The sequence below is a fragment of the Mustela lutreola genome, chromosome 14 (genome assembly GCF_030435805.1).
Source record: "Mustela lutreola isolate mMusLut2 chromosome 14, mMusLut2.pri, whole genome shotgun sequence".
Lineage (NCBI taxonomy): Eukaryota > Metazoa > Chordata > Mammalia > Carnivora > Mustelidae > Mustela > Mustela lutreola.
Window position 1 is genome coordinate 12,643,286 of NC_081303.1, and position 19,063 is coordinate 12,662,348.

The window sequence follows — 19,063 nt, forward strand, 5'->3', positions numbered from 1 at the left end:
TGCATACAACGAGGTCCCTGTGTGTGCCAGGAAGAGAGCGTAGGAATCGGGTCTGATGGGAAGCCAGGCACAGGGCGGTCAGCAAGGTTTCTTATGTGTTCCATCCACACGGAGCTCCGTTGGTTTGAAAACGTCGCTCACAGACGTTTCATCTGATGTCTCAGCAGCCCTGTGAGGTGGACATGGCAGGGCAGATGCCTGCTGCACGTGGGGAAACTGAGGAAACGTGGCCTCACTGGCTAGGAAGAAGCTGAGCTGGGATCTTAGTCAAGATTTCTATTTCCCAGGCTGGAATTCTCCCTGCTCATAGAAGAACAGGTATTATAAACCCGCCCCTCTGCTTGCAGGTTCAGGGGTTCTGGGCTGGTCATCTTGTCAACTAGTTTTGCAGAACAATGCAGAAAGCAACCAGGGCCTAGCGAGTGGTTTCAGGGAAATGTGGCCAAGAGAAGAAGGCCTCCGGGAGGGAAGGAAGAGGTTGACATGAGGCTCAGAGCAGGCCTGCTAAGCCAACAACCTTGGCTGAGCCCAGGCCAGCCTCAGATAGGCAGCCAGCTGTGTGCAGGAGGTGAGAGAGGGGCAGACTAGCGGGGTCTCCAGGGTCCTCCGGCCAGCAGGGAAGCATTACTCGGAATTTTTTCCTGGGCTTGGTGGCTCCTTCTCTAGATGGCCTCTCGGGATCAGCCTCTCCCCTGAAGCCCTTCATCATGGCCACAACCAATCTCTGTGATGCCATCCGGGGTGTGTCAACTTGCTGCCCTAAGGGGAACAGAGCCTCTGTCTTCCCCCTCCCTTGCCCCTTTGCCAGCCCATTCAGGAAGCACACTCCGTAAACAACAGCTGACTGGCCCTAGCCTGCCGTGCCATCTCCCATGCTCTGGGCCTGGGGAAGACGGTAGCTCCAAGAATGAGAAAATGCAGGCATTGATGAGGAACCCAGAGACCCAGGGGAGAACAATGCAAATGACGTTTTGTCCACAGATCTCCTAGCCACTTCTGCTCCCTGATTCCGTTGAGAGATGGTCCCTAGTGAAAACTGGTGGGCCCTGTACAGACATGTTGGGGGTCCCGCCCTCTATTCCCTGCGTCCACTTTCTTCAGCTGCCCTGGTGGTAGCTGGCTCTGGTGCACCAGGGACTTAAACTCACCTTGAGCACATCCTACCTGAAGCCCACTCCCTGGGTCTTTTTGCTCTTGGCCCCGGGGTTTCTCCAGGGCCAGGGTAGTCTTTCCCACCCAAGACAGGAACAACCCAGAAGTTTGGGGAAGTTAATGGCCACAGAGACAGCCCCTAATCAATGGGGGACAGGAGGTGATGGGTGAATGCTCAGCTTTCTGCAGAACTGAGCTCCCCCTGCCCACAATGGCAGCATCAGTAATGTCCCCAATATTCCCTGTCCCTTTTCCCTGTCCCTTTTTCTTTCTTCTAGACACTCTCTGATCCTGGACTCATTCTAGGAATCATGTCCTAAATAACCGATCTGCACCCAAAGCTGAATCGCAGGCTTTGCTTTAGACGGAACCCTAACTGGGGCACCTAGGTGGCTCAGTCAGTTAAGCATCTGACTCTTGATTTCAGCTTAGGTCATGATCTCAGGGTCGTGAGCTCGAGCCCCACTTCGGGCTGTGCTGCTGGGTGTGGAGTCTGCTCAGGATTCTCTCTTCCCTCTCTCTCTGCCCCCACCTCACCCCTGCTTGTGCATGCTCCTGCTATGTCTCAACAACAAACAAACAGAAGAGGAGGGAACCCAAACTAAGATACCTCTCACTTGGACGAGGTATGTTATCATCTCTGCCTACCTAGCCCCAGCAACCTTGCCCCCTCCTAGATGGGTTTGGTGTGGTTTTATAGGGGCAGCAAAGGAGAAGAGGCTGCAACCTGGTGATCCAGTGACTTTCCTGGACCAGTTTCCCTGGCAGTGTTCCCTTCTCTGAGGAACTATACAGAAGACCCCCAGGAAAAGCATAAATCACAGAGGTTAAGAAGTCAGACTTTGAGGCAAGACACTCTGCATCTGAATCCTGGCAAACCACCTAAACTCTAGGTGTCATTTCATACATCTGTAAAATAGTGATAAAATCACCTACCTCGGGGTCGTCGTGAAGGTGGTAAAGTTCTCAGAGTATGTTCTAGAACACCAGAGCTGGTATATGTGTTCGCTTCGCATCTCCTCTTCCTAAGAGTCCCTTGTGCAGTGTCTTGGGAGAGGGACAGACTGGGGGCACTGAGGCCCCCCAGCGGCCTGGCTCATTTGCATTCCTCCCTTCTGCCTTGGTGGTCCTGGTGGCAGAGCTGACTTCCTAATTGTGTGACTGGCACCTGTTTTAGTGCTCTGCAGTTGCCATCTTGAAATTCTTAAAATTTGGGGGCCATTTTCGTTTTGCCCTGGGTCCTACAAACTATGTAGCTGGTCCTGCCCGTCGCTAAAGTCTTGGGGAGAGGCCTCTGTGAATGATGAGAGCAAAATGAACCCTGTCCTATGGCCAAGCTGAGCTCATGCTTTCTTTCCCCCTCCGAGCACACTAGAAGATGCAGGCACAGTGGAGCTTTTATCAGAGTACTTGCGACGGACAATGGCTCATGGTGGGGAAGGCTGTAGAGGCCAGCTGGCCCAACCCACAGCCAGAGTTGGGTTCTCCCACCCACCCCTGGCACAGGTTCACCCAGCTTCTTTGTGAATTCTTTTAGGGCCAAGAAAGGATCCGTTTCAGTGTTGAATGTAATTGTTACTGCCGCTCATTCTTGTGGAGTGTTTAAAGATCTCTGAACTCTTTCGTAAGGATTATCTCATTGGGTTGTCACCAACCCTCTGTGCGACAGGCATTTTCTAAGGAGTAGAAATTGAGGAAATTAAAACTTCCAGATTAGTAGCCCTTGCTGCCCACACTCAGCCTTCCCCTTCCATCTCTCAGCAGTCGAAATCTCACTTCATCTAGGAAGCCCTGCAGTCTATTGAAACAGAAAGAAGAACACCTTAATTCTTTGTACTAAATTATTTTTCACCCAGGCTATAGGTAATATAATACCTTCTTTTCATATGTGCTTCATTTTGAGTAACAGTTATGAGAAAGGCATGAACTAAGCATCCTTTTGATAAAGTGAATCTTTTTTTCTTAAAATACATTCAACTTGTTTAAAGATGGATAAAGCAGAATCACAGCAACTCCCTCCCATTGCCCAAAGAAATAATGCAGAAATTTAGAAACTAGACAAAAATGCAACAACTTCAAACAGCCACCGAGTCAATCACACAAGAACACACTTTAAAAATGTGCTCATCAAAGAAAGAAACGGAAGCTTCTAGAACCATGTGGTTTTGTCCGTCTCCTGATTGTGCAACTACATCCATGGAGGAAATTCTGAGCACTTCACCAGGGCCCACCCATCCAGAGGGGAGCCATGTGAGGGAATGGTAGAGCAAGGAACTGAGAGTGGAGATCCCCGGGGCCTGGGACCTGAGTGGGCAGGAAGGACTGTCCTTGGCTTGCCGTTTTCCTGGTGAGGTACAGGGTTGACCAGAAGAGCTGGAACCCATGGGAGAAGCAGCCCCCGTGGAGAAAGCCTCACCACGAGGACCTGCCAGTTGATAACTGCACAGACCTGTGCTACCAGATGTCTGTGACGGAGTGTGTTGCAGGTGCTCCCTGAGACACACTATTGCCTCTCACTTGCTCAGGAGACTCAGTGCTTTCCTATTTCTCCAGCTTCTAAAAACAAAGGTTTTTCCTTCATTTCTTTCTTGTCTGCAGTGTTCAGATTCTTGTACCCACCACGACCACACCTCCCGACCTCCACTCAATAGTAAACACCTTTCCAATGGGAAACTCACGGGGCAACCTGCTGGGGCTGGTCTCTTTGTGTTAGAATCTATCCTTGTGGTTAGACAGGTCACTACCCATGGGGCTGGTAAGGTAGCCCTCTTGTTAATCCTTTCCTTCCTCTTTCAATAGCCGGTCAGTCTGAATCAGCACTCCTCCTGACACACCAGTCGTCCCATCATTCGGACACAACTCTGATTTATTCCAGTTACTCTTCTTGATCTTAAAACATGGAATGGACTCAGAAGGCTGAGTAATCAACCATTCCATTTCTCTGCCTCCGAGGAGAAAATGCTTTATAAATTCCACTTTCGTTAACTCATTCAATCCCTTGCCTTTTGTAGTAGCCCTTTTAGGAAACCAAAGCCAGGTTATCTTCATCATGGGCCAGCCTAGGACTGCTTTGAGTTCTGTCATGCCTTAGCAGGCACAGATGCATCTCCATGAGTCATCCTTCACACCAGGCTTCTCCCCAGACGATGGCTTCTAAGTATCTCCAGATCTCCTCAAGGAGACTTGTTCCATAATCTCACCTTTGCCCTTCATCCCCTCCCTCATGGAATTGCTACTTCCTGGTGTCGATAACCTGAGGAAGTTCTGTGAATTCTGGCCAGACAACCTGATGGGTATCAGGCCGGGGCTCTTGTAGAAAAATCAGGCTTGCTGTGCGAGCTGCCCCTGGAGGTTCCACTGTAGTCGACCACCATCCTACAGTAATCATAAGCAGCATTTGATTCTACTCTGTCCACTTCCTTCTTGTATCTGATTCTTAAGAACTGAGTATGCGGCCCTTAAAACTGGAAGAGAAAATGTCATCTCTCAAGATAGAAGCTTCAGTCTTCTTCAATGAGAGAGGAAAACATCTGCGAAATTACTGTGGCTTCCTGAATCTTCGGGGTGCCTTCAGCACAGGCTTTTATATTTGAGGATCATATGAATTATACATAGACAACTATGAGCTGGTGGACAGCTTCCAACTACTAGAAATTATATTTCCCTCCCTTTTGATAATGAGTTCAAGGTCTTCACCACAAGTGACATCATGTCTCAGAGGCAAAAATAGGTCTCTATGAAGACTAGGTAATGTCTTCTGTCTAGCAGATCCTATTTCCTCTTTATGCCCTACTCTCCTTACCTTCCTAATTGGCTCTCGGACCTCAAAGCTCTTTGTTGCTGCTGTCAGGAGCCTTAAATAATTAGATGTAGTCTGACTAGGGGGAGGTTAGGCGCTTGGCTGGGCTGACTATATTTCAGTTCATCTTAGAAACCCAAATGACCTAGGGTTCTGCAAAAATGGGATGATGGGCATTACAGCCTGGGGGATAGTGATACAATTCTTAGGAACCAAACAGGTCATTTGGACCTTAGACACAGGTACATGTGGGAATAATTTACATACTCTGTATAAACCCAACTGGGCTGAGATAAAACAGCCTCCTTTACTGGTCATTCAATACAATGGGCTTCACAGAGAAGATCTCATGTAATACTGAAAAGAACTCTTTGAAAGTTTCCCATTTAACTCACGAGGAGAGAGAGGTTTAAAGGATAAGTAAGATGCTTAACAAAAGGGTTCGGATTCACGCTCACAGGCTGGGTCCCGGGGGTTGCTGCCCTTCTGTGGACTCTTCTTGGCTACACTCTGGAAGCTAGTGGCTGCCATGATGAAGGGACATTTGTGCACTAGAGGCAGTGGTGTCTCTGAGCTTACTACCTGCTTCCTGTCATACCCAGAATTCAGAAATGAAAGGAGCTGTTATGAGACTGAGATCTCTCCCCGCTTCGGTCTGAAGTGAGGCATTCTCTTTCTCTTTCCCTCTATGGGGCAAAGATAAACACAAACTACATTTTACTTCCACCTTCCAAGAGATTAACAGCATGGATTTCAGACTTTTTTTTTTTAGCGGCTAATTGTATCTCTGCAACAGCTGAGGGAAGAGTTTAAAAAAAATAATAATAATCTAGGGCTTGAGAATTATTACATAGACTTTAAAATCGAGGAAAAGCAAATTCTAGAAGCTCTTAAGTCCATCACCCCTTTAAGAAGTATATTTAATCCTTTAGCTTTAACTCGTCCATCACCCCTTTAAGAAGTATACTTAATCCTTTAGCTTTAACTCTTAATTTACTCAAAACAGAAACCCAAACAGGCAATCTGTTGTTTTGGGGAAAACATTTCAATGGAAATCAAGAGCCCAGTCTCTAGCCCCCACAATTCTGTTAAGTAGCCATTTGATGCTACCAGCAAGAGACCAAAATTGCACCAGAATGAAATCCACCGTCTCAAAACAAGGTGATTTCTGAAGTTCGTGCTGGCTAAGGATTAATGAGGTATGCATCAGTTGGAGCTGAAAATAATATAAAGATTACTCCCAAACAAAACTGCCGTTCTTTAAGATATGCGTCCTTTTGATGAATATGATATATATGAATGAGTGATGGACCAACAGATCTAATCCTCTTAAAGTATTCAGAAATTCAAAATATTTCCAACTATTGAAATTATGGGCAAATTTGTAAAAGTCTAAGAGTTCTAGACCCATCTAGTGTTGTTTATTCCAGTAAATTGTTTACTGTGATAGCCCCTCTTCAAACATGGCTTCTGATAAAGCCATGCCTCCCAGTATTTACACCCTCTTGTAGACCCATCCACATTGATTGAATCTGTGACTTTCTCCAAAATGACATCATGCCAAAAGAAGTTTTGGTGGGCTTCTATTTCTTGTGCTTTTTGGAGCCCCAAGTTGCCACGGCTCTCACTGCCCCACACTGAATATGTGAGAGTTCGATACATCCAATAGAGACTGTCCCAGATGCCTCGTTTCCAATGTCATCCTTTGTCCTAATTGAAATGTGTACATTGCAGGGAAAGCTAAAAGCCCTATTGTGGGCTCCAGATGCCTTGATGAAAAGAAGCTCCTTGTCACCAATATTTTGAATTGTCCTTTTGTTTAGCATCCTGGAGATGCCTAATGGCTCAGAGGCACGCTTTGCTTCTGCCAAGAGGGCAGAGTAACTGAAATGGCATGTGGGGTCCTCCACAGGTGAGCCCTCAAGATGGTGGTCCTAAGACAGAGTTCTCACAGAGGTGGATTTCCTTAAGACTCACCGTGGTGCTGGAGACCCTCTGAGGTCTGCCTGTGTCAGGGGCTGTGTGTACCTGCTTAGAAAGCCACCTTTGTGCTCCCTTTGCCTTCTGTCACTCCTGGGTTCCTCTTCCTAGTAGTCTAAGGTCTTCTGATTTCTCCACTTCTAGGGCTCTACTTACTTGTCCCTCAAATGTCCACCAGCTGGTCCTGACACAGTTTTAGTTAACTGGTGAAAAACTGAAAATAAGACCTTTGTCAGGAAGTTCTGCATCAAAAATGAAACACAGGCATGAAGATGTAACAACTGACAACTTGGGGAGGGATCCCAGCCCTGTGATTTCTCAATGACACCAGGAAGACAGTTGCTGTCATCGCAAGGATGGCCCAGTGTTCTCCTTTGCTCACAGTAAGTGAGCGCTAAGAACTTTACCACCATCTCTAGAGCAAATCTCACACCTAAAAAGGCAGAAGAGACTCCAAGGACAAGCAACAGAAACACTCTAGGGGAAAATTCAGAGATGAGCTTCATGATACAGTCATGTTTTCTAGCAAAAAGCAAAACAAAACAAAAACAAAAAAACATTGTTCCATTTCTTCCTTTGTAAAATGGGTCTGAGCATAACTAATTTTTCTGATGATGAAAAGAGCCTGGCTCTTTTCTGGTGGTTAGCTAACCTTTCTTGCTTCCAATTGTGTGTCATTTATATGTGACCTGGATGACTAAAATATATATATATATATATATTTTTTTTAAGATTTTTATTTATTTATTTGACAGATCACAAGTAGACAGGCAGGCAAAGAGAGAGACAGAGAGAGAAAAGCAAGCTCGCTGCTGAGTGGGGAGGCTGATGCGGGGTTCGATCCCCAGGACCCTGAGATCATGACCTGAGCTGAAGGCAGAGGCTTTAACCCCCTGAGCCACCCAGGCGCCCCTGGATGACTGATATTTATTATTTCTTGTGCCTCTAAGAGTTAAGAACAAGGTTATACAAGTCCTGAGAGGTAAAAATTTATTGATTTATATATCAGCATGTTATGATATGGTCACACCTGCTCATACAGCTGACTTTTTCTTATAGCCAAAAGAGGAATTTTTTTTCCTTTTAAAAATACATATTTTTTTCCAGCAGGAAGAAACATTTTAAAAACAAGCATTTTCATATTAAGTGGAGATTTAAAACAATGGCTTTTTTTCCCCAAACTCATGAGAAAGAGGGCTGGTCAGTGAGAGATCTCTGAGAGCTTCAAATATGCCGTCTTCTGCCCTCGATTTGTTCTTCATCTTGGACAGAAACAACTTCTAGAGGGGAAAAATTAGAACCTCAACTCAAAACAACAGCCTGAATCCAAACAGAAGAAGAGGTAGACTAAACTGTAACATTTTAACTTATTTGGTAGATTTAATACATTTAAATTTTTTTAGTGGGATCAAACATATTCTACAAACAATGATCTAAACAATAAACGTTTTAAATGCTCAAAACAAAATCTCAGAGAGGCTCATATCACAGTCTACTTCGTTTTGAGACCCGAAAGCACAGAATCAGCTTTAGAAATAGGCAAGCTTCCCATGCACTTCAGGAAAAGTTTGCTTTTGTCAAATTCTTCAAATCAAAATCGTGCTGTTTTAAGACCAATGTGAATGCTTTCCTACCTTCTGAAGCCCCTGGAAGGGTCTGTGGCAGGAATTTCCTGAGAGCAGTGAGTAGCTTAACTGTGAGAAATTTATTCAGTATTAACAGTGAAACCAACAGAAAAGACAGGACAGTGGTATGCTGGAGATCGCTCTGACTGGCTCCTAACCCTAGAGCCGATGGTTAAATTTTATAATTTTGCCAGCAGTTGTTAAACAGCTGTTACTAAAATTATATAAGCTTGTAATTAGTGCTAAAGCTCAAAGTGGTTCACTTTAATGAGTAAAATTTGTACGAGGGTAAGAAATAGTTTAGCAGTAGATCACATATTGGGTTGAGCAACAATAAATTTGAGAGATAGGTGAATTAGGATGTTATTCCATTTTTCACATCACAGGTTGGTGACAAGAATTTAGCAAACTCAACTAAAGCATCCTGGGAGAATCACTTGGCCATACAGAACTTACAATTAAGTATATTTTATTATTATCTATTAATTGTGTTCTATATTCTTGTATCAGGAAAATTTATAGCTATCTTATGTGCATTTGCACACATCATTTTTTTTTCCCCCAGGAGAACGGCCTGTTCAACATTTACCAGTATACCACCAGGATAGCAGTATCTCCACCATACCAAGGGGGAGAGTAGGGAAGGAGTGGAGGAAAGAGTTTAAAACCAAAGAAGGAAGTACACTGTTTTTTTTCATTTGGTTTTCAATTTGCCCTCAGCATCCAGCTGCCACGGTGTGCTCCCAAGTACATGTCCACAGATGTTCATGCGGAAATACCTCCAGAAGCACACAAATACCCCGTCCCCACCACTAAGAAGTAAAAGCACTTTACTTGAAAAAAATCAACTTTATTTTTTCTAAGTTAAAAAAAAATAGAACCAGCTATTCATTTTTTTGTTGTTGTTGCGAGAAAATGCTTCTTTTGGTGTTCACATCTCAATTTCTGAAAAGGTGATCCGGTTACTAAAATAACCCGTATGCATTCATAAACCAGATCCGCGTGTGACCAGCCCTTTACAAAAATTAAAGACAGTTGCCACAGCCTTTACATTCATTCTGAGCATACATTTCAACATGCAGATAACAAAGAAAGAAACAGGTCAACAAGCTGAAGTAAACATATGGCATCAGGAAAACGAAAAACCCATCTGTATAAAATAAATACAACTTTGTAATAACTGTAAGGAAAATGAAAGCACTTAAATGCAACAATGGCAGGTCCGTGTGTAACTGTTTCATTACCCAGTCATGAGATAAGTTACTGTAAAATGCAGACCCCTCATGTGTAAAGAGCTTGTGCACCGGTCCTGTGTTCAACAGTTCTACACAATAAAAATAAAGCCATTCAAAATATGTGTGTCTACTTTGCAACTAGAATACACTTAAAATTTTTTTGCTCTTTCAATTGTTTTAAAAAATATTAAATGTAAAAATCCTCCAATGGAAATTTTGCAGAAAAACCCCAATTTTATCTTCCATATGGCTACAGTGCCCCCTCCCCCAGCAGTTCAGCAACCCTCAGCTTATTTCCAGGGTCCAGTTCCTAATTGTTGAGGATCAATGCAAAATGATTGCAATAAAGCACCAACCAGTGATTGCTCCAGAGAGCACCCGGCCCCTCTGTGATCTAGAAATGTCCAATGTTGGTGGTTTTGGTCCCAAACACATTAGTCTCCATCCCCTCATATCATAAACCAGTGTACCTTCTGCTTTGGACTTGGCCTTTCACGTGAACAGACATAAGGTTCCCAGTATTACATGGCAAAAAAGGAAGACTAACCATTTTTAGTCATCCTTGTGGAACAGAGCAGACCCCCTCATGATGGTAACTCTCTGGAGTGAAATCCTGTGTCATGAAGAAAATAACTCACTCTTCCTATGCGGCAGTGCAAATAACATTTCCTTATATCGAAAGAATCCAGTAAGACTGTCCATGATTAAAGACTGCTATCTCTGATTATGACCAGGTCCCACTAGTTCACAAGAGTCTTCAGGGAAGTGATTGTCAAAATGTCACTAAAGACAAACCCACAAGGGGTAACACAAACAAAGAATGAAGAGGCATTCTTAACATCAGTCCCCACGAGAGTCACATGAGGACGATGCTCTGAGGCCTGTGTTGGGTGACTTTACATCTCATTTCCATTAAAGGCTTGAGCATCACTGCAAAACCGCCAACTCTTGATTATTCAGGGATTCCTTTTCTAGTCCATGGATTATTTAGGCTTTTGTGTTCCCTCTTTCTGAAGCTGTCTTCCCAAATCTTTCACTACTCATTAACACAGTCATAAATACATAAGCAAGAGAAACTAATGAACAATTAAAATCATTGTTTTAAAAATCAGCAAGCATCTCTAGAAGAACAAAAAAGCCTGATTAAAAAAAAACCCTCAAACTCATAAATACACATTACATTTTTGGCTAACTATGATGTATCACTGGATGAATTACCCAGCAATCCCTAGTTCCTTCACTGTGGGGAAGTCATGTTTGATTGTAAGATTAAAATCTACTTAATAATATGACAGAACTGAACTCAGAGCCCTCTTTTTGTAAAAAGCTATTTAGATTCTCAGCTAACTTTGCCCACCTGAAACGTCATTTTCCATTCTGTCATTTTTCTTTATCTTCCACTGGTGTATAGGTTTCTCCATCATATGTCTGTATGTATCATATCTGTGTATTTCAACAGCAACGACAGTTTCTCACATGAAGAGTGAACCGCCGGTGTGGTCATTTTCGTATGTGCTGCACCTGCCCTCGGCCCATGGCCCACCAGGTAGGTGCTCTATCACTGTGACGTGTTCGGAAGAGGATCCAGAAGGGAGTTCTCACGCCCCTCTGCTGTAGGGATCTAGGCAGGTCAGCTGGGACGAAGCCGTGCTGAGACTATAAGCTACTGGTATGACACTAGCACGGTTTCAGTCTCTCCCCCCTTAATAAAATGTGTATTCCCTAAACCTCCTTTCATCTCACTTTGCAAAGAAAGTACAAATTTGGAATTTTTATTCACTTCTACACAGTGGCATATTGCTGCTTCCCTGATTTGCCACAGAACCCTCTCTCCACATTCCCTAGTGCAAGCTGCTGCCCTCCACTTACTGGTAAGGAGAGCGCGATCGATGCTCTCGGATGAACAAAAAAGAGAGAACACGCTTATTAACAATTGGAGGGGGATACATAGATCATGACACATCTATTACAACTCACAAAAAATGAACTCACATATCTATTGGTATCTGTCACTCTACAGACTGTTGACATGACTCTGCGCTTGAAAAGTAAAGCGTTTTAACACCATAGCTGGTTTAATGTGTACAGTATATATTAACAATAGCATGTTCCTTTGGAGCACAGCGCTGGCAAAAGTGGCCCTGACCTGCGTTTACGCATGCGTGTATGCCTCTCTCGCCCTGACAGAACTGGCCACCCCTTGCTGTGGCTTGCTTTAGCGATAAGGAAAAAGGCCTATCTAGCTAGGACTGTGTGTGCCATACTTGACAGTGAGCACATTATTCCCCAGATATCTGACTAACCTCTCAAATGAACAATTTCAATTCAGCCTGGATTCTAGCAGCGTTTGCTGGACCTCAAACAGAAGCATCGTTAAGGCTTCCTATCACCGTCCATGCCTCTGACGCAAGATCAGTTTCACCTACTCACTGTCCCTGTAAAACAGTAAAATGCTTAGGTTTCCAAAAAAAAAAAGAAAAGAAAAATTGCATCTTGTAACAACCCCTACCAAAGCACATACAATAACTGTCTTCTGCATTTTACCAGTAGTAGCATAATATGCAATGAGGTATTTCATTAACACATTATTCTCTTTCATATATGCACGGAATTAACCCAAAGATGAAGCTGCTGTGGGCTTGTATTTGGTGTTGCTTTACCTTTCCCACATAACTGGGAGAAAATTCACATCTTTTCAATCTTTTCAGTTTTTTTTTTTTTTTTTTTTTTTTGGTTTATTTAAAAATAGAAAACATTAGCCTCTATTTTTCTTTTCTGGCCTACTTCTCCAAATTGCCATTTGTAGGATTAGTGACAACGGGGCATCTATAACGCTCATATCACAGGAAACTGCCACTGACTTCCTAGGATCTTCAAAGCCTACAATCCCAAACCAAACACCAACTCTGTCTCAATGCTGGGAGTGCGGGTGAGGGTCTGAGGCCATCCCAGCACTTTCTGAGAAGAGTCTGGTTCAACTGTGAGGTAAATCATAGTGGAGGGGAAAAAAGTGTTCTCTAGAAATAGAAACTTGACTTTATCCTCTTTAAAGCGATTGTAAAGAGATTGGGAAGCCTTTTGTGCAGGTCTGTCTGATGGTTACACCACCCTGATGTGGGCAGCAACTTGAGGTGATGACAGAACACAGATTTGGGGGTACCATGTGAGAACTTATCACCATTTTAAGCCTATGTCTGGCTCTAACTCTTATTTACTCTTATTTTTCTAATAAAACCCCTATCTCACTTTAAACTGATCATTTTAAACTGATCATAATGTTTCACATTAATCTGTTCCAGCCCCCCCAAATACAGTTGGTGCTAACAAGCCGAAGTGGGCAGAATACAGCCTCTAAGCCGACGGAAGGCTCCTGTGGGCGCTCCGTGCGGGGGGCGCCCCGGTACCCACGCAGAGAGAGAGAGCCTCTCAAGAATCCCGTTCACTGATTATGCTGACATTTGTTTTCAGGCTATATTACTAATCCTTTGCTATATATGCATCTGATAAAAGTGCATTTGGTAAAAGACAATTATCAGTCTATGATATGCCTCTATATGAAAAGAGAAATCAAGTGACCCCCCTCATTTAAGGGAAAGCACTAGCGCATGTAAACACGATGTTGGATTGAGCTAGCCTTTTTAGGAACACATTCTAGTACCGGAACGTGTCCAGTGGACACTGCTTCTCCCCCACGGGCGTGCTGTGCCGGACACCGGAGTGTCACTGTGAACCGCAGGGGAACAGTTCTTGAGGGTGCTGCCCAGCTCCCCTCTAGGCTCCTAGACACACAGCCAGAGTTGGTGGAAATGAGGGCGCTCTACAGCTCTGCCCTGATAGAGACGACTAGCTAAGAGGAACGAATACAACTCTCTTGAGCTGGAACTAGGTCATCAAGGATGTCTGGTGGCAACGGAGTTTCTCTCAGACGGTCTTCTACAATGAGTTTATGATTTCCTCTTCTCCAAATGTGGTGTTTGCTTAAGTGTGTGGTAGAGTGTATCTTTTTAAAACGTGAAAGGTCCTTAAAACATATTAGCAGGTCATTATATTACTGATCCTCATTTTAGTAGAGTTTTAAAATATCCCAAAGGGGGATAAATATTAATCCATCCATTGAATTTCCTTTGCTTATTTTTTTTATATTGTGATTTGCACATGTAAAATAATGCACACTTATGAAAGTCTGAACTCCTATGGTGACCTTGACAAGTCCAAGTCAATTCCTAGAATAGGCAATGGTAAAAATACTGGATGATGTTATACCACATGTAGCCTGACAAAAATGCGAAAGACTGTATGAGAAATATCCACATATTGCTGAGGGTCATCTCCCGGGAAACAGCTTCCTTATGGCCCTTGGGAGGTGGAAAAGCTCCTAAAAGACAAGACAGAAATATTCATTTACTTACTGTGGTGGTAAGGTCTCCTGGAACAAAAGTCGAATATTAGTTCACTTAGAATTGTTGCTGTTGGTTTTTTAAATCATCGTCTGTGACTTCTCATTGTTCCTGAAGAGAGATCTCATTTGAAATACAATTTTCGAACTGCTGAGCCCTTTCCTACCTCTGAACATTTGCGTTTATTCTTCCTGCCTGAGATGCCTTTCCTCATCTCAGGGAAAGGCAACCACATCTGCATTCTTTCAGTATCAGAAAAAATACCATCGGTGCCATCCCCCCAAGTCAGTCACAGTCTTCTCCACCGTTTATTTCCTTCTTAGCATTTTCCATGATCTGTAATGATCCAGGTCTATCTATTCTTTTTTCTACAGACTTGTTTACTCTCTGTCTCCTTCTGGAATTTAAGCTGCATGAGAGTAGCCACTCTGGCTGCCTTGCTTCCATTGTAACCTTAGAGAGTTCTACAGTGGCTAGGACACAAAATGTGTGAAATTGAATATATATATACATGTATATATGAATACATGAATATATATATACATGAATATATATACATGAATATATATATATACCTGAATATATATATACCTGAATATATATATTCATATGTATATATAGATAGATAGATAGATTTTATTTATTTGACAGCAGGAGAGAGAGAGCACAAGCAAGGGGACCAGTAGAGGGAAAGAGAGAAGCAGACTGCAGACTGAGCAGGGAGGCCGATGCGGGGCTCAATTCCAGGGTCTAAAGGCAGACACTTAACCAACTGAGCCACTCAAGTGCTCTGAAATTGATTTTAAATAATTTCTGAAATGACATAATTGACACCAATTCCTCCATTTACAAGTTAAATGTTTCTGCCACAAAAAAAGCAGTGGTAAATCGTTGGTATTCTTTTCGAAAGGGAATATTATTTATGAAATATTATCTTAGTAATTAAAAGGAGAAAGACAAAGTAAACAGATATCTTCAAATTCTTTTCTAGAAGGGAAAGCTAGACCCCTTCAGGGCAATATTACCTAAGGTCATCTTGATAACACTTCAGCATTTCAAATGGTCTTTGTCCTTGCTGATAATCCCTTTGAGTAAGCTGATTCAGGCCGGGATTTGCTTCTCCAAAGCAATTTACAGAGAACACTTTCAAGTTTCAAGGTCTATTATACAAATAGCTTTCTTAAAAAGAGACTTCCATTATTGTTGCTACAATTTAGGCTAAATATCATAAAGCAAGAGGCAAAGACTGAGAAAGAAGAAAGATCTTGTTGACTCTGAATCACCACATGCCTTCTTACACATCTATCCTATTTTATCTTCAAAGAGATTTTGAGAGTAAGACCAAGGACTGAACATGGCGGAGAGGGGCATCTTGTTGAAGGAGGCTTCCTAAGAATTCTAGAGACAAGCACAGCACCCAGCCCCTGTCATATGAGTATGCACTAGCCCACAGCTCTGGGGTCAAAACCTTGGGATCCAGAAGGAATACTGTTGTGGGTAATGTGAAACAATCCTAAACACAAAAACAGAAGCATTAAAGGTAATTAACAGTATCAGCCTTTGTGCACCATTAGGCCTTCCACAGTTTGATTTAACGTGAACATTAATTCTGAACCAAAAAAATCGAAGTGGGGAGAAAACAGCACTTTCTGTTAATCTAAAATCTCACAGCTATCATCTGACCTAAAACAACTTTCTCTTCCCCTTTTTCTTTTCCTAATGTAGGTTCCAGAGAATAAGCCTACAACATATGTAGTTATTTGTGAAAGTACTTTGGTAATGCCTGGCATTCTGCCAGCGCTGATTTCCTTCTTTCCTAACTTCCTCTCTTCCTCCCTCCCCCTCCCCCCTTCCTGTGGCTGTTTCAACGCATCGCAGTTTTCACACAAGGTAGAGAATATTAAGTATAGGTAAGGGAACTTCCAGTAAATTGACTTTTTTCTCTCAAGAAGAAAAGTATAAGGTCGTATCCGTGAAAATGTAAAAAGTAAGCTTTCTCCCTAAATGTAAAGAAAAGAATAAGCATGTAAAAACGCAGTTCAAAATGATCTCAAAGGGTATTTTTTAGATGACAGTCTTATAAACAATCACATACAATGCCAAACCACAAATGTTATTTGCTATTTCATAAAACAGCCCGTGTAATTGTACACGTACGACTGTAGTCTTCTACATACTGTGTACTGTCTCGAATTCGTTCCACTTGTACATTTTACTCATCATGTGATCTTGAACACTGGCTGCTGAAGTAAAGGCCTGAATAAAATTTACATTAACACTGTCCTAATGAATATTCTAAGCTGGAATTCTTAAATATAGAAATAGTTTGATTCCTTTAGGGTATCTGAAGAATGAAAAAATGGTTATCTCCCCTAAAGTATATCTTTGGAATAATCAACTTCAGAAATATACATAATAGGATACTGTGTACCTGTTTCATAAAAATGTGATAAGAGTTCTTCTTTTTCAATAAAACGTTGATAGAGCCAATCAGCAAGGCCATCCGTCTCCAGGGGTACATCTTTAATTGGAAAGATCCTATGAAGATTTAGAAAAGAAGCGAAAACTACTTTTAATTCAGAAATCAAAATCATTCAGAAGCACAACTTACCTTTGGTGACTGAAATGCTGAAGAAAGTTATGGAATCACCTGTGGCTTTGGCAAGGGTTCATTTCTACAGCTTCTCAGGGAATCTCTCTCTTTTTTTTAAGATTTTATTTATTTATTTGACAGAGAGAGAGAGAGTGCACAAGCAAGGGGAGCAGCAGGCAGAGGCAGAGGGAGAAGCAGGCTCCCCACTGAGCAAAGAGCTTGACGCGGAATTCAATTCCAGAACCCTGGCATCATGACCTGAAACGAAGGCAGCCACCCAACCAACTGAGCCACCCAGGTGTCCCTCAGGGCATCTTGGTTTTTAAAAAATTGTTGACTATACAACAGAGTCCATTCATTCATTCAAACATTTGCCAGCCTATTGTACGTTAGGTCCAGTGCCAGATGATGAGAAAATACTAATAAACTGTCCTATAGCTACAAATAATTACTGAGAAATAGCTCTTCCCATGCTTATGGGTTTAAGAAGAAATGGTGTTCAGAATAGATGAGATTTTAAACTGTAGTTACTGGGGTGCATGAGTGGCTCAGTCCACTGGGCGTCTTGGTGTCAGGTGGGGTCAGATCTCCCAGTGCAGAGAGCGAGCCCCGCTGGGGTAGTGCTCTATTCAGCAGGGAGTCTGCTTCCCTACTTGGCGCAGGTACCCACACACTCTCTTTCTCTCAATTAAATAAATAAATCTTTAAAAAATAAAACAAAACAAAATAAAATAATAAAATAAAATAGAATAAAATAAAATGAGGCTACTGTAGGACATTTAGCATAGTCAGAGGCATGGCCGAATAATGCATTTTAGCAATGCTCTTTTGGAGGAAATGTCTGTGAACCAGACAGAATCTGCCTAAATTGGTGCCTGAATTGTATCAGAGGCAGAGGTTTCCTGAGCCGGGCCACCTCTTACGGGAGTACGAATGTGCAGATGCACGAATGTGCAGATTCTGTGAATGGGTCCCGAATCACCAGGAAACGGGCCGGGATGATTAGGGATACCCATCTGCGAGACTCAAGGGCAGAAAAGGGCAGCTCGAGTACATACTATGTAGTTGCTGATGCTGAAGCTTCTTGTTTGTTTTCCAGTTTTGTGGGGGAGTTCATTTTAATCAACGGTATAAAGAGGCACAGTTTTAAAAGCCTGCAAAAGGTTTGTTGAAAACATAGTGGTCCCCATCCCACTACCGTTGTTTCTCTCTCCCCAGAAGAACTGATTTTTACCTCTTTGAACCAAGGATTTTTATATCTATATGTTTCTTCTTCAGTTTTAGGGCCAGCCTACTGACCTCCCACTATGGTAGAGGAGGAGTAAGCACCTTCTTCCCTCTCCCACCACACATTCATTCACATCCGTCCCATCTCCCCGATGCAGCTGTAGGGTAGCTGCAATGAGCAGAGTAGTAGACCTTCACATTACTATAATCATGTACATATATTCAAAGCTAAGCCATGTAGTCAATCAACGCTACTCTTCCTTTCCTGCCCAGTTTTTGTTCTCCCTAACTTTAGCAGTTACATCATTTTCTCTGTATAGAGAACTAATTCAACCATAAGCTCTTGTCCATCTAGAGTCAATTCTCTAGAGCATGTCTGCCAACTTTTTCTTAAAGGGCCAGAGAGAAAGCATTTGGACTCAGCAGACTTTATGGTACCTGTCGCAACTATTCAACTCCGCTTCGGTAGTGTGAACGCAGCCGTAGACCAGGTGCAAGTACATGGGTACAGTTATGTCCAGGTAACACTGTATTTAAAAACCAGGCAGTGAGCCAGACTGACCAGTGCTCTAGATCTTCTCTCAAGGCGTTTGTGTGCATCAGACATTCTTTCATTTTTATCTTCCGGAATACATTTCACCTATGCTATGGGTTTGTTGCCTGTAGTTTTTCATCCTGCCGAGGCCCCTTACTCTGTCTTGGTGATTCTCCTAAAATACATTTAATGTTTCCTACATCCCATGTCTTCCTTTTTCTTCTGATGGAGCATGTCCTCCAGTGGTTTCTGGAGATAAAGGGTTCTCTTGAAATCTTGCATTTCTGCCGATGTCTTTTTTCTGTCCTCACACCTGGCTGACAATTGGACCAGATAGAGGATTCAGGGGTGCAGTTCACTTTCTTCCATCTCTGTCTTTGTGTCTTCCTTTCTAGGGGTTTCTTACTTAATTTCTAATCTTTTCTTTTTTCTACTGAGTTTTTGCTTCTTTTCTCATATTTTTAATTTCTAAGAGCTCTTCGAATGTTCCTTTTTCATTGTTTTACTGTTATTGTTTTTG

General features: G+C 42.7%; 2 protein-coding genes across 5 annotated transcripts in view; both read right to left on the reverse strand.

Moving 5' to 3' along the window:
- The window catches only part of NEK2 (NIMA related kinase 2), a 42,227-nt gene extending 39,746 nt beyond the window's left edge, over positions 1 to 2,481 (reverse strand). Inside the window, exon 1 of the mRNA XM_059146090.1 lies at positions 2,089 to 2,481. The gene's annotated coding sequence lies outside the window, so the exon portion shown is untranslated. The remainder of the gene's footprint in view (positions 1 to 2,088) is intronic.
- Positions 2,482 to 12,499: 10,018 nt separating this feature from the next.
- Positions 12,500 to 19,063, reverse strand: part of LPGAT1 (lysophosphatidylglycerol acyltransferase 1) — a 120,110-nt gene continuing 113,546 nt past the window's right edge. For all 4 annotated transcript variants that reach the window (XM_059145053.1, XM_059145054.1, XM_059145051.1 and 1 more), the window contains 2 exons: positions 16,620 to 16,726; positions 12,500 to 14,166 (listed from right to left, as the gene is read on the reverse strand). In XM_059145053.1, coding sequence (XP_059001036.1) covers positions 14,015 to 14,166; positions 16,620 to 16,726 — 259 coding nt within the window. In that variant the 3' untranslated portion in view covers positions 12,500 to 14,014. The remainder of the gene's footprint in view (positions 14,167 to 16,619; positions 16,727 to 19,063) is intronic.